At 40.8% G+C, this 14,453-nt stretch overlaps 1 protein-coding gene across 1 annotated transcript in view; it reads right to left on the bottom strand.

Annotated features, from left to right (window-relative positions):
- Positions 1–14,453, bottom strand: part of LOC149316619 (sterol O-acyltransferase 1-like) — a 49,751-nt gene that overhangs the window by 12,253 nt on the left and 23,045 nt on the right. Inside the window, exons 4-12 of the mRNA XM_089515938.1 lie at positions 13,679–13,821; positions 13,527–13,586; positions 10,146–10,253; positions 7,773–8,055; positions 7,120–7,198; positions 6,398–6,479; positions 4,117–4,162; positions 3,663–3,792; positions 3,366–3,463 (exon numbers count right to left, since the gene is read on the bottom strand). Coding sequence (XP_089372064.1) covers positions 3,366–3,463; positions 3,663–3,792; positions 4,117–4,162; positions 6,398–6,479; positions 7,120–7,198; positions 7,773–8,055; positions 10,146–10,253; positions 13,527–13,586; positions 13,679–13,821 — 1,029 coding nt within the window. The remainder of the gene's footprint in view (positions 1–3,365; positions 3,464–3,662; positions 3,793–4,116; positions 4,163–6,397; positions 6,480–7,119; positions 7,199–7,772; positions 8,056–10,145; positions 10,254–13,526; positions 13,587–13,678; positions 13,822–14,453) is intronic.

The raw sequence follows: 14,453 nt of genomic DNA on the forward strand, positions 1-14,453 counted from the left end.
CTGTGTACGACACGGCTGCACTGTAGTTCATGAAAAGCTTAGTTTCAGGATCCTAAAGCTAAATTCAGTTTACAGTATTATTAGGTAAAGGTAAAGGTATTCCCCATTGACGAGATTATGAAGTTGTGTCTGACGATAGGGGGAAGTGCTCATCTCCATTACTAAGTCAAAGAGCCAGCGTTGTCAGTGACTACTCTGTGATCATGTGGCCAGCATGACTGCACAGAATGCTGTCTACCTTCTCACTCAAGTGGCACCTATTTATGCAAGTGGTACCTACTTGCATTTGCATGCTTTCAAACTGCTAGGTTGGCAAAAGCTGGGACTATGAAAGCTCACCCCATCATGTGGCACCCGGGCCTTGATCTGCCAACCTGCCAGTCTTGCAATCAACAGAGTCAGCGTCTTAACCACTTGAGCCACCACATCCCTATAGTATTATTAGTGGAGTAATTTCGTAACCTGCCAGATTGCTTGCTACATTATTTGTTGAGTTACTACAGTGGGGAGGGACAGAATGGCTCAGCGGTTAAGATACCAACTCTGAAGACTTGCAAGGTCTGCAGTTTGAGACCCAAGTGCCACGTGACCGAGAGAGCTCCCACCACTAGTCCCAGATTCTGCTAATTTAGCAGTTTGAAAGAATGTAAAAGTGCAAGTAGATAAATAGGTACCACTTTGGTGGGAAGGTAACAGCATTCTGTGCAGTCATGCTGGCCACATGTCCATGGAGTCGTCTTTGACAACGCTGGCTCTTTGGCTTAGTAATGGAGATGAGTACCATCCCCTATGGTCAGACATGACCAAACAATCTTGTCAAGGGAAAACCTTTACTTTTACTCTTACCTATTACAGTGGGCCATTGCTATCCACTGGGACTCAGTTCCAGGACTCTGTGGATACCAAAAATCTGTGGATGCTCAAGTCCCAATAAATACAATGGCTATTAAAATAGTGTCTTTTATACCCCATAAAATGGCTTTGCTTTTTGGAATATATATATTTATATATAGAGAAAATATTTTCAAGCCATGGATGTCTGAATCCATGGATAAAGAATCTATGGATACTGCAGGTCAACTGTAGTTCATTTTGAAAGTGATCCCAGGAGAAGATAGCAAACATTATTTTGTTTGATACTCTCACTGTGGCCCAGTTTACTATAGTTTGTTGTAGTTTGAGCTGTCCTCCTCAATACAGGCTTCTGGGCACTGCTGTATTGAGGTGGACTCAAACTACAACAAACTATAGCAAACTGGGTCACAGTGAGAGTATCAAGCAAAATAATGTGGGTAGGTGTGGAAGGAATGGAGAAGAGTGATGAAGGATTCATAATCCAAGACGTCTCAAAACTGCCATGTTCAAAAGACTATCCTAAAGAATGGCACAAAGTTGTCAGTTATACTCCTCTTCATTCCTTCAACACCCACCAGTAAGCATGTATGCTATTCTCTCACTCATCAAACCATATGGATTGTTTGTCTGGATCAGAGAAGATTAGTTTTCTAATCTAACTATTAGTCCCTAACAGAATAGACCCAATGAAATGAATAGGACTTGGTAAGTCAACATAATGAATGCCACATTGATTCAATAGGCATACCTTAGTTGGGACTGTCCATTAAATTTAGCTGGTTTTACTCTAGTTAGCGTTCACAGATCAAATGCAATACCGAATTTCTCTCTTCTCTCCTATGTTTCCACATACGTTAAGGTTTTGTATATTGGCAGAAATATGGAAATGTGCCAGCCTCTACCAGCAATTTGAAGGGGAGCCAGTTAGGAAAAGCATAGTCAGTTGAATGAACTGGATGCAACACTGCTCAATACCATGCAGTGTGACTGGGAAAATGTTTTTTTAAGCATCTCTCTCTCTTTAGGTCAGTGCTTCCCAATTACGCTCCCTTTCCTCTTTGATGACAATCCTAGTGCCCCCAATGCCTATCTCTAAGTCTACTGTTTGTGCAGCAGCTTGTCACCACCTCCTTCGCCATCACCTCAGCCTCTCCTGTGCAAATACAGCAGCAGCAGCAGCAGCCCAGGCCTTTTCCTTTACAGCAAAAGGAGGGCCAGCTAGCTGGCTGCTCAGTTGCTGCTCCCAAGGTGACAAGGTACAAAGGGAGCAGTGACTGAGCAGCCATTTGAGCAGCAAAAAGCCTCTCACTCACACCAGTCTCGGGGCAAAGTCTGGCACGAGCAAGAGGCTTCTGTCGCTGCTCAATTAGCTGCTCTTTTTGCTACTGCCAAGATGACCAGGTGCAAAGGGAGAAGCTTCTCTCCAGTGAGGAAGGATTCCCAATCTTTTTTCACCAGGTTGCAGAGGGTCACAGCTGGCTTCCCACTTTTCTCCCAGTCAAGGAAGGACTCCCAATTCAAGAGAGGTAAGAAAGGCATAGCTTTGAAATAATTGACCCCAGATACTACTCCCCCTCCTTCCCCAGATACATGTCTTCTCCAAACAACCTCAAGTTCCCCCCACCCCGACACACACACATTTCTTCTGCTATCTCTTCTTTTGGCAGGAGCAGCAGCAGAGCTCCAACCTGCCACTAGCAAAGTCCTGGCAAAGCTCACAAAGCTTAAGCAGGGTCCCAAATGTGAAAACTTCTTTTTGCCACTGCTTCTTCCCTGTTGCCACATGTTCTAATTCCCCATCCTCACTATGGTCCTAAAGGCTGCCGGCACCTCTTGTCTTTCTTGCACATCAATACTTTGACTAAAGTCTCTCCTGCCACCCCATTTTTCCTTACCACCCCTCTGGATCTTTCCACTATCCCTAGGGAGTGGTACAAGCCACTTTGGGAATCACTGCTTTAGGTGAACTAGGTTTTCTCAGAGCTGGGTTGGACTCTAGATTGGTTGTTAGTGGACCACCAAACCCACAAGAAAGTAAATCTTTTTTTCCTTTTGGTTAGGGGGAAAATAATTTATTAAAAATTGACATTTTTATGAAATGGCGAAGAGTATGGCCCCGTCTCTGCTTCTTCAGTCTTATATTATGAATTTAAAAGCAAGCACTACAGAAAAAAGAAGTTTAAGACTAGTCAATATATGACACACTTGTAGCATAGCACATATATTAGCATGGTTATACTTGATACCACATTTGCATAACTTATGGCAAAATGTGTGCCACAGCCTTACGTTCACCTATTTGCACAACAGGTAGCTCCCAGCCCAGCATAAGTGAGACAAGTGACTCTACGTACACTTGTGAAATGATTGCTACACTAGAGATTGCACTTATACAACCTCCAAAAAGTGTAATTACTTGCACAACATTTTATTACATAAGGGTAAAGTCTCAGCAAGATTCTAACTTATGTTAGAATCTATGTTAGATTCTAACCTGGCGCATTGCTTACCTTATAGAACATTCTGTCGGCAAAGCACAACATCTCAGCAAAAGCATTAAGCCAGCAGTGAAGGAATGCGAAAAAGATCAGTAAAAACATCAACACACCTAGGAGAAGAAAATGAAATTGAACCTCAGAAATACAGATAATATAGTTAACTGCACCAGCTTGAGAAGAAAAGCCATGGTAGAACTGAACAAAGGATACTCTAACACTTATTTACCATTCTGTACTTTTGCAAATTACTACATTTATCACAATTTCATCTTACTGTTTTAGAAAAAAATGGGGGAAAGAAGTACTCACCTGGAAGGATAGAGTTGAAGATACAAAGGACCAGGCCTCGTAGACTGAAGTTCTCCCGGCTATAGTTCCGATATGTAGGAATACAGATTCGTACAAACATGTAGTAAGCATAGAAGAGACAACCAAGTATCTGGAGAAGGGGGGGGGGGGAGAGAAAAGGAATGGAAGAGAAAAAGGACAGATTAATCTCATTGACAATATCCAGAGATCTGGATTACACTTGGTAAATTGTGTCCACTACAACAAAAAGTAATCACTTTGTTTAGATCCTGGGTTCAGTTACATTCAGTGAATGCCTAAAGTAGCCAGGTGTAACCTAAGCCCTCTCTGCTGAAAAGAGAAGGCTAGAAGGAACCAAGGACCAAATAAACAGGGAAACAGCAATCTCTGTCCATGTTTCTTTGTCAGCCACTTCAGTGTGTAATTTATTGTTCTGGGAAAAATAATAACTAACCTGTGCAAACTTGGTGGCTACATAGCTCCATCTTCTTGTGGGAGACCTGTGAAGCAAACCAAACAAAGTATTACCTCCAATACATCACCTTTCTTGCTGTCTGCGGAAAGTAGAAACACCACCACTCCTTAAGATGTTTTTGTAAGAAATTCCTGGATAAGGCTATCACATTCTCTAACAACTACAACTGAAATTCTATTCCAGTGCAACAACGTAGTAATGTATCACTGAAATATTTAACATAATATTTAATAACATAATATTTAACATTCTGAACTAGATTATTTGTTATTATTTTTGCTATGTTTGGTTTGCAGGACTCTGATTAAATTGCATACTTCACTCTGAATTAATTATTTGTTATTATTTTTGCTATGCTTATGTTTCTTTAAAAGTGGAATGAAGGAAATGATTAATTGAGACTACTCAATTAAGTTGAGGGAAATGGAAGAAGGTTCTGGAGGATATACAGAAATCTGATAAAAAAGAAATCCTATATCCCCTCTCTGGGATGGGACCTGGAAGTATTGTTTTACAGTGGCTCCATTCTTTCCTGGAGAAACACTCTCAGTGGGTGATGCTGAGGGATTCCTGTTCAGTTATCTGGCCATTGGCCTATGGAGTCCCTCAGGGTTCAGTCCTATCCTCTATGCTATTTAACATCTACATGAAACTGCTGGCATAGGTTGTCTGGGGTTGCCAGTATGCTGATGATACCAAACACTATCAGTCCTTTCCAACAAAGCTGTTCCTGTACTAAACCAGTGTCTAGAAGCTGTGATGGACTGGATGAGGGCAAACAGAACATTATTATTCTGGTCAGTCAAAAGACAGATCTGATGAGGTTACACACCCACTGAAAATGCAGATTCACTGTAGGGGGGCACTTCTGGATTCAGTGATGAGCCTAAAAGCCCAGGTTTGGGCAGTGACCAGGAGGGCTTTTGTACATTTAAAGCTAGTGCACCAACTGTGTCCATTTCTGGAGAAGTCTGATCTGGCCACGGTTGTACATGTCTTGGTTACATCCTGTTCAGACTACTTTAATGTGCTCTACATGGGGCTGCCTTTGAAAAGTGCTCAGAAACTTCAGCTGACCCAGAGAGCTATAGGCAGGTTGTTAACTGGGAGCAGCTACAGAAAGCACACAATTCTCTTTCTGCAACAGCTCTACTGGATACCGGTCTGTTTTTGGGCACAATTCAAAGCAATGGTTTTGACCTATAAAGCCCTATACTGTATAACTAGGACTCAGACTATTTGAAAGACCATATCTCCCTGTATGCACCCAGTCAGGTCTTAGGATCATCTGGAGAGGCCCTCCTCTCTGTCCCATCACATTCTCAGGCATGTTTGGTGGGAACAAGGGAGAGGGCCTTCTCAGTGGCTGCTCCCAGACTTTGGAACTCCTTCCCCAGAGAGGCCAAGGTGGCCTGCTTCTTGTTCTTCTTCCAGTGGCAGATAATAAAATTTTTGTGCTGCCAGGCCTTTACAATCTGTTGAATTTGGTCTTTGTCTTAATGCTGTGTGGTGCTTGTTTTGAAGTTTTTTAAGGATATGTATTGTAAACACCCCAATCTCCCATATTGCATTTTTGATACTTCTATATTTTTATGTTGCACCTCTCATCCATTATTTAAAAGCACTAGCACATATCAGTCTGCCAAACTCACAGTTAATTAAACCAAACAAAGATGAATAGCTCTTGCAGAGAACTTCAAAAAAGCAGAATAGTGAGTCTGGTGAGTTCTTACTTGGAAAAAAAAGGCAGAATATGGAAAACATTTTCTGTGCTTTTGGCTATAGCTCTCAGAATCCCCCAGATAGCATGGCCAACAAATTCAGCAAAATGTGCTTACATATAGGAAGATCACACATCAGGGAAGGGGAACAGCATTCTCCTGATGTTCTCATTTTCTATAGGACTCTGCTTTTTCACATGAAGATAAGATCAAATTATTTTTCCATCTCTCTTGTATTTTTAAATGGTATACCCTCCTTCATATTTTCTTTAGAGTTGCTTCAGATATTATACAGTTGCTATCAGCATTAGTCAACACCATCACTGGTGAGGGATTGATAGGACCTGCAGTCCAACAAAAAACTGAAGGGGTGCATGTTCCCCACTCCAAGGGTTTCATGTCTAGTAAAGATAGCAACCTGGTTGTACCCTTTTGAAACACTGGTGTCAGTACAAATAAATGCATCAGTAAAATAAAACATTTAAGAGGAAGAGGGAATTAAATTGCCACGTGCAAAGTTTTTTTCATGTTGACATTACCTGGGATAATGATCTCTGTAAATAAGGGTGGGAGCAAAGAGGAAATACAAATACTGGGAAAGTTGCGGAACTTGAAGAGAGTCTGGAGAACAGAAAGAAAAAAACCCAATTAGCATTAGATCATAGCACACACATACACAAAAAAGGCACTTTCCATCCCATTTTTTATTACTATCTCTCCATTTAAGGAGAAAGGTAGAATATATGTGAAAGCAATAAATAAGTAAACAAACAAACAAACAAACATCAAGCTGTTTATTACAGCCTGAATTTAATAACAGACACTTCTGTAGCTTTATAATTCAATGAGGTGGCTTTTCTTATTATTTTTTTCTATTATCCTTTTCTGAAAGTGACCAAGACTAAGGTACCCAAATAGCCTATTATAAGTCCTTTTCCACCAGAGAATCTTGCCATATCAAAAAAATCAAAATAAAATACACACACAAAATCTGCCACTAATTATGAGGAAACTGAAATTTGTGTGACATTCATATTCTTTTCCTATATTCACTGTACTCAGCTGTACTCTTACTCCAATAAAGTTTTGGAGATAAACACGTTCCATGAAATTCTTGAAAGACAAGAAGTCCATATAATTTTGTCTGAACTGAAGTAGGTTCTTAAACTGATTCCAAGCAACAGAGCCGCCCTTCAGAACAGCAAGAGAGAAGGAAGCCTTCATTCACACAGCTACAGAATTTTAACAAAACATTACTCACTTGACTTCTGAGGTGGACAGGAGACTACACGAGGAACATTTTCCCTTATGTATGAATGGGCTTTCATCACTAGGCGTACCTGCAGGAAGGGTTTAGAAGGTCAGCTAAGACAAGCCTGCTGATATGGAGCACCCACTGTATTCATCCATTATTATTATTGTTGTTGTTGTTGTTGCATTAAACATTTTGCATTATGTTGCATTATGTTTTGAAGGCATGTATTTACTGTTGCAGTAATATTGGGGTGGAACAGACTGTCCCAAAGGGGGGCTTGAAGCCACCTCTAAGAAACCTGGATTGGGTTCGCAGCAACCACATGCCGCAGCCCCAATCCGCCTTTTTGCCAACCCAAAAAGAAGTGGCAAATTGCCGCGCCTTTTATTGCCAGCAAAAAGGTGGCTTTTCCCACCCTGCTGCAGCTTTACAGCACTACTGTGGCATGTGGTGTGTAAACATGCCGCTGGAGTGCCTGGAAGCCAGCCCACATCTGGACAGCTTCCGGGTGTCTGGGGGCATGCAGCGTCTAAACACCACGCTCCCAAGATGCTGGGAAACCGACATTTAGAGCCGGTCTGTTTCTTCCCCACTGATATTTTACATACTAATTCTCATATCCCACATCCTTAATCAACCTTTTCGGTACTCAAACCCACCTGCTCAAGAGTGACTATGAAACAACAGGCTGGCGGTAGCTCATAGGTCAATGCAATGTACACTGGCACCAGTCCAAGGCAAATCGTTTGGAATACCATGAAGAGCACCCCAAAGAACAAGGAGTGGATGGTCTTGTGGGAGGAACCATGGTACCCCTTGGCCCACTGAAGAAAGAGGCCATAAGGCGCAACTAGTGTGAACAGAAACATGTAAAGCCAAGTAGGAACGACGACAGAAAATTTGCCAAAAGAGTAGACCAGGAGGTCAAATTCTAGCACCAACCTTCAAAGAAATTGAAACAAAAGAAAAAAGTTAAGCCTCATACAGTTGAGTTAAAATAAGTTTTCCCAGATGAAATTCTTAACAATTACAGTATTGAATGCTATAGCAAGAGAATATATTATTCCATACACTGCTCTTTAAAGTTTATACACTTTAAGACAGATAACACTGTAAAGCATGAAAGAAAGCATATATTTGTGACAACGGTGGGTTTGTTGCAGCATATTATGAAAAATGACCCATAGTCCCTGGGTGTTCTGCTATGAATCTTCTGAATTTCCCCACCCAGAAACTGCATTTCATTGGTCAAGCTGAAAAGCAATCTAATGGTTGTCGGTAGCTTGGAAAAAAGTAATGCATGATTTAAAGAACAAACATCTCTGAAGTAAGCCCCACTGAGTGGAATGGAACATACTTCCGGCTAAGTGTAGGTATAACACAGTAGTTTTTACCATGCAGGTGCACATATGTTGTTCAACTGCAGCTCCCAGAACCCCAGCAAGAATGACCAATTGTGAGGGATCTGAACACCTTTAGCCTGGGAGATATTACTCAAATGTAAGTCCCATGGAGTTCATATAAGCCTACTCACAAACTTACAGTGTGCAGAGAAATTATTGTATATACTCATGTATAAGTCTAGAAATTTTGTCAAAAATTGACTCAAAAAAACATTGAGTTGACTTATCCATGGGTCAATGTAAGTACTGTACTTTAACATATATATATGAACGAACCATCCCCTTTCTCTGAATAAAGTGGTAAAAGGAAAAAGTTTAGTACATCCTAGGAGCATCAAAAAGAAGTATGGATCCCATCTACTCTCTCATCCATCCTGTCTTTAGGATTGACACAAACAGTTATGCCTGTCAGAATTTCCTAAGCTCTTTGGCATCATTTTCCTTTGCATCATCCTTTACATCCTTTGCTACATGCCCCTAAGTTATACCCTTGACTTATCTATGGGTCATATCAAAATCCATAATTTTGGCCCCAAAACCTTCCTTCAACTTATACATGAGGTTGATTTATAGTTGAGTATATACAGTAAGCTTTTCAGAAAGAGGAAGGTAAACTTATAGGCAGAACTCCCACTAAAACTTGAGTATGGGGCAAAAATAGTAACGACTATCTTTCTGCCTGAAAGTGATAGCGTGCTGTCCTTGTCAGCCATAGGCTTACCTTCTGCCTAGAAGGACATCAGGACAATCATAAGAACATACCAAGAGATGCTTGGTAGTTCAGATAAAACTGGATTGTTTTATGAACACACACACACAGAGCAAAGAGTTCTTGAATGGTTAACTTCTCCAAAAAGGACTTACAAAAACAAACATTCTGAACTAGAAAACCCTTACTGGTTATGTTTTTGGTTCTATGAGACCAACACAGCTACTTTGATACAATCTTTGCTAGGGATATTCTAGTGCAGCTGAAAACAAACAGACTTATAATTAGCTTCACCATTATTCCACAAAAAATATTTGGCAATGCCTCCTCTTAAGGCAGCACTGCCAAGGACAGACACAAAATACTACTTTTCAGTAAATCAGCATTCTCTTAATTAGGTACAAGACAAACAATGTAGTGGTTGGCAGGTTTTGGCACTCTTTTAAGAGTGCATAAAGACCAGGCAACACCCACGGAGAGAAAAATTTGTTCTGCGTGCAGTATGGTTTCTCACTCATAGTAAACAGTCTACAGTGCTTTTCCTTCCAGCACATCATTGCAGAGAAACCTACATACTCACATAACATCTTTAGCTGTGAGGCATGTATGATTCTTTCCTTCGACTAGCATAGCTACTGATAACACAAGTGCTATGTGGCAGCTGTATTGATGTCTCAAGTTACAGACTGGTCCCGGTGACCACATTTGAAACAAGTCTTCTGACTCCTAACTCCCCACCCTTCCATCTCTGATTGTGCCAGACCCCCTTTTCTCATCCTGTTAGAGGCAATGTTCAGCTCACTAAAAAGCAATCTCTTCAGCCAACACATTTCCAAGGAGTAGGATGGTGGCTTCATTAATTCCTGTATGAAAATGTCAATTATTTAAAAACAAATCTGCTAATCTTTCAAGATGCTTACCTTCCTTCATCAATGAAGTCAACTACAAGTGTGCTGAGAATGAACAAGATGAGCAGGGCAATGAACATGTGATAGATGGTCTGGATGTGATCCACTTCAAACAGCTCACTGAGGGAAAAAGTAAAAAGTAGAAAGATATATGCTGGGGCATTTTAGGAAAGCATGTGTCCAGGTGCACACAGACACACAGACACACACACCACACATTCCTTATCATTATAATCTTACAGAAAGTGCTACAAGTCTCTGCCTTACAGTGACTATAGACATTCTAGCAGCATGAGTGTCTTCAGTAGGTTTGCACAAGAGGATATGCACTGTCAGCCAAGGTCACACTAACACTGGGTTTTTACCTGCCAATCAGCATGGGAGTGCTTCATTTCAGAGCACAATTCCTATGCATATTTTCCAGAAAAATCTAATTTCCAACATGCGTAGGATTAAGTTAATGGAAATCACCTTTTGGGTTTTGCACTGTGGGAATAAGTGCTTTTCTATATGCTTCCAGAGGGAAAGGGCATCTTGTTTCATACAGACATTCTGCCACTCTGCACTGCTTTCTTTCTTCTAAAATTACAAGAGTGACATCCCACTCCATGCTAGACAATCTTGGCTTTGCAAGATTTACCTAGTTAGTGTAGGAATGGAACTTTTAATATCACAGTCCAAGTAAGTCAGAACACTGTTAAGAGGGGCTCTACATTCTGCTTTTTATACTTTCCCTCCTCCTTCTTTTCCACCTTCTTTTAACACTACAGTTAAAGTAAGATGGGTACAGAGAATAGTGGACTTGTTAAATATCTGAGCATTTAAACTAAAAATTGTTGTTCTTGTTGTGTACCTTCAAGTCATTTTTGACTTATGGTGATCCTAAGGTAAACTATAACCAGCTTTTCTTGGTAAATTTTTTCAGAGGGGGTTTGCCTTTGCCTTCCTCTAAAGGCGAGAGTGTGACTTTCTCAAGGTTCCCCAGTGGGTTTCCATGGCCAAATAGGAATTTGAACCCTCCTCTCCAGAATTGTCCAACACTCAAACCACTACACCACACTGGCTCCCAATTGAATATAACCACCAAATAAATGTAGGATCCCTAGCTGCTGGTTGCAAAACATGTACTCTACCACTGAACTTTGCAGACCACACTCCTTGATGTGATGTGGGAAGGCAGGGAGGGTTCATTTGTGCACAAATATGTTCTGCATATGTTCAGAGGCTCTCAAAACATTTCTGATTAAGAATTCTCCACCCTTTATTCGCTGACACTGATGATCTACCATTTAATGCTGCAATTGTTTTAGACCAGTATCCTCTAACTGGAAAAAAAATACTCTGTATTAGCCTTTAACCAACAAGGCAGAACTTATAAGAGGAGACCCTATGCTTTAGGACTGCCTCTTTCAACCTGACAGTTCCTAGATGCACTGGACTCCCACCATTCCCATGCAACAATTCTATTAGGGCCTTACTTTCTATGTGAAGAGGGGGAAAATCTGGGTTGGAGGAAGACAGCTTTAAACGGCAAAAAAGAATCTTTCTGAGGAAGTACATTAAAATAATGTGCCCTGAAATCAAGAGTCAACCCCCCCACACGTCATCTGTAAATCCCATGGTGTGGCCCAACCTCTTCTTTTCAGTAATGAATTAAGTGATGGCAACTTTGTTAATTAAACTATTCCAATTATTAATTATGATGGTAATTAACAGGTTTCTTTTCATAATGCTTGAGTCTCCCTCTATTATGAGCTTTCCAAATCCACTTTCACAAGCCAGAGGCTCACTTTCATGAGACACAAAATATATACCTGAGAAATGTATTGCAAAATGCCATTGTGAAGTTTGATATTATAACAAAAATACATCCTGTGTTTTATATCATTAACGAAACCAACATAAAAACATTTTTAAGGAGTTACTGAAGCCTACTCAATAAATGGTTTCGGGGAAAACAAGTTTTGATTTCAAACAAAAGATGTTGGGTAGCATCCTACAGGGCTACAAAAGAGTCGTTCCAACATATCTCTAGTAGAAATTTGAAAGAACCTTCAACTGAAACAAATAGGATAACCAATAACATTGCTATCTAACAGTATAAGAACAAGGCATATGTTTGTGCTCTTTGAGACCTTGCATGTCAGTACAGCAGATATGTCCCTGAAATGTTATTTATCTCAAAAGCAGGAGGAAAACAGACATTCTGCTACCAATGTGAAGGACAAACTTGCAATGATTTCCCAGTAAAATTCAAGGAGAACTAGACAGAAACCCAGCTGGAGTTTCACACATAAAATAATTGGGACATTTCTCATAAGAACAGGATAGGCAACTGGACCACAAGCCATAGTGGGCCCCAATACTATTTTATTTAGTTCCTGCTATGACACCACAGTTTCTGGGGTAACAAGTGTTCACTGTTGTTGTTTTTTTCTGTAAAGAAAAGTAGGAGAAAATGGGTGAGGATATGCAGCCTTTTACACTCTTTCTGCATTCTACACACCATGAGAGGCACCTTAACTCAGTTGTAGAGTATCCATCAACAGACCAAATGGATCAGGCACCAAATAATGAGGAAAATTATTGTCTAAAAAAACTGCTACCAATCAAGAATAGATCAAGGGTAGGGACAGTGTAGTCTGTGATTCCCAAACTCCTTTTGTAGCCCAAAACCCATTTTTTAAAAATCAAATAAAATTGCTCCAAATCACCTAAAGCACCATAAGCACACACCTAAATGCAGCAGTTGGCTTTACTTTCCTTCATAAGCCCCTCTACAGAAGAAAGTTGGCTGAAAATACAACTAAATCAAAATGAGATGTGACAAAAACAAAGCCACATCAAAACTAGCACAATCCAATGGTGGGAGGTTGTTGTAGTAAACATGGACCCAGTGCAATTGCTCACCACTGGAACAAACAATAGCGGGGCTAGACAGTATGACAAGGTGCAAAGCATTTCCATTAGGCCAGTGGTTCCCAACCTTCCTAATGCCGCGACCCTTTAATGTGGTGACCCAAACCCATGAAATTATTTTCGTTGCTACTTCCTAACTGTAATTAAATAGGTGTTTTCCAATGGTCTTAGGCAACCCCCATGAAAGGGTCATTCGACCCCCAAAGGGGTCCCACCCCACAGGTTGGGAACCACTGCATTAGGCCATATCCTTCCTACCTGTGAAAGCTTTTTGCTACATCGCTCAAAGTTTATTGGGCTATCCATGGGGAGATTAGATAGGAAAGAAAGCTGATTTACAAGGGGCAGGGGGAGTAAAATAAACCACTTCTTACTCTCCTGCACCACAGATCACCAAAACTAGTGTATTTTAACTGCATCCATCCAGTAGAACAAGGCAGCAATGGAAGTTGCAAGCTCAATGAACATACTCACTCCAAGACAGACTTCCTAGCAATAAAAACTTTTCCATGTTCTGGAGGTGCTCTTGATCCTCTGTGAAAAAGAAGATTGAAGCATTTTAAAAACATATATTACAAGGTAAAAACAAATCAGCTCTGTTGTAAGCTAAACTGAGAAACACTTACTTAGTTTGGAAGCTCTCTTTCTCTGTACAAGTAGTTGGGAAGGTGGGTGGTGAAGACTCCAGCATCACTGACTTTGCAACCAAGCCATTTACAAATTCTGTGAAGTGATTGTCAAATTCCCTCATAAAAGTTGGCTTTAGCTTCTGGTCAGGTGTGGAGAAACACGAGAAGAGAAATCAGCTTAAATATGACTACACTTAATTTGCTTGGTAATTGGTATCCTACTGCCATCTTAATACTAGATTAACTTCCCAACATCATATCATCAACAAATGTCAAATCAGAAACGAGGTAATGAGAGCAACTCCTTTATTTTCATCTCATCTTTACTAATTTAACTCCCATTGACTTTTATGGGTCTCCTCTCAGTAAAATTAACAGTGGATTTCTCCAAGTAATTAGCATAATTCTGTCCCATCCTTGTTAGCAATAGATGGGTCTACCCCACATGATAAATTGACTAACACCTCCTTAGAGGTTTTGACTAGCCAAATGCCAAACATTCTGAATCTTCTGAATTTGAAGAAGGTCTGAAACAGAGGGGCCAAAAGTGCCGGCTTTGGGTTGATCCGAGTGCATGGCATACACATGCGCCCAGATTGGGCCAAAGCGGCACTGCAGACACCTAAGGCAGCCCAAGCAGCCAGTAAAAGGAGCTTTAAAAAGTGCTCCTTGCCAGTGGCCCATTCAGGACTGCCATGGCGGGCAGCCTTGGGACCATGGTGTTTGGTCATCACAGTCCCGCACCGAATGGGGAGCAACTGGAGCTAGAGCG

This window comes from Sceloporus occidentalis, unplaced genomic scaffold (assembly GCF_023333645.1).
Source record: "Sceloporus occidentalis isolate IW3139 unplaced genomic scaffold, rSceOcc1.0.p SCAF_3, whole genome shotgun sequence".
Taxonomy (NCBI): Eukaryota; Metazoa; Chordata; class Lepidosauria; order Squamata; family Phrynosomatidae; genus Sceloporus; species Sceloporus occidentalis.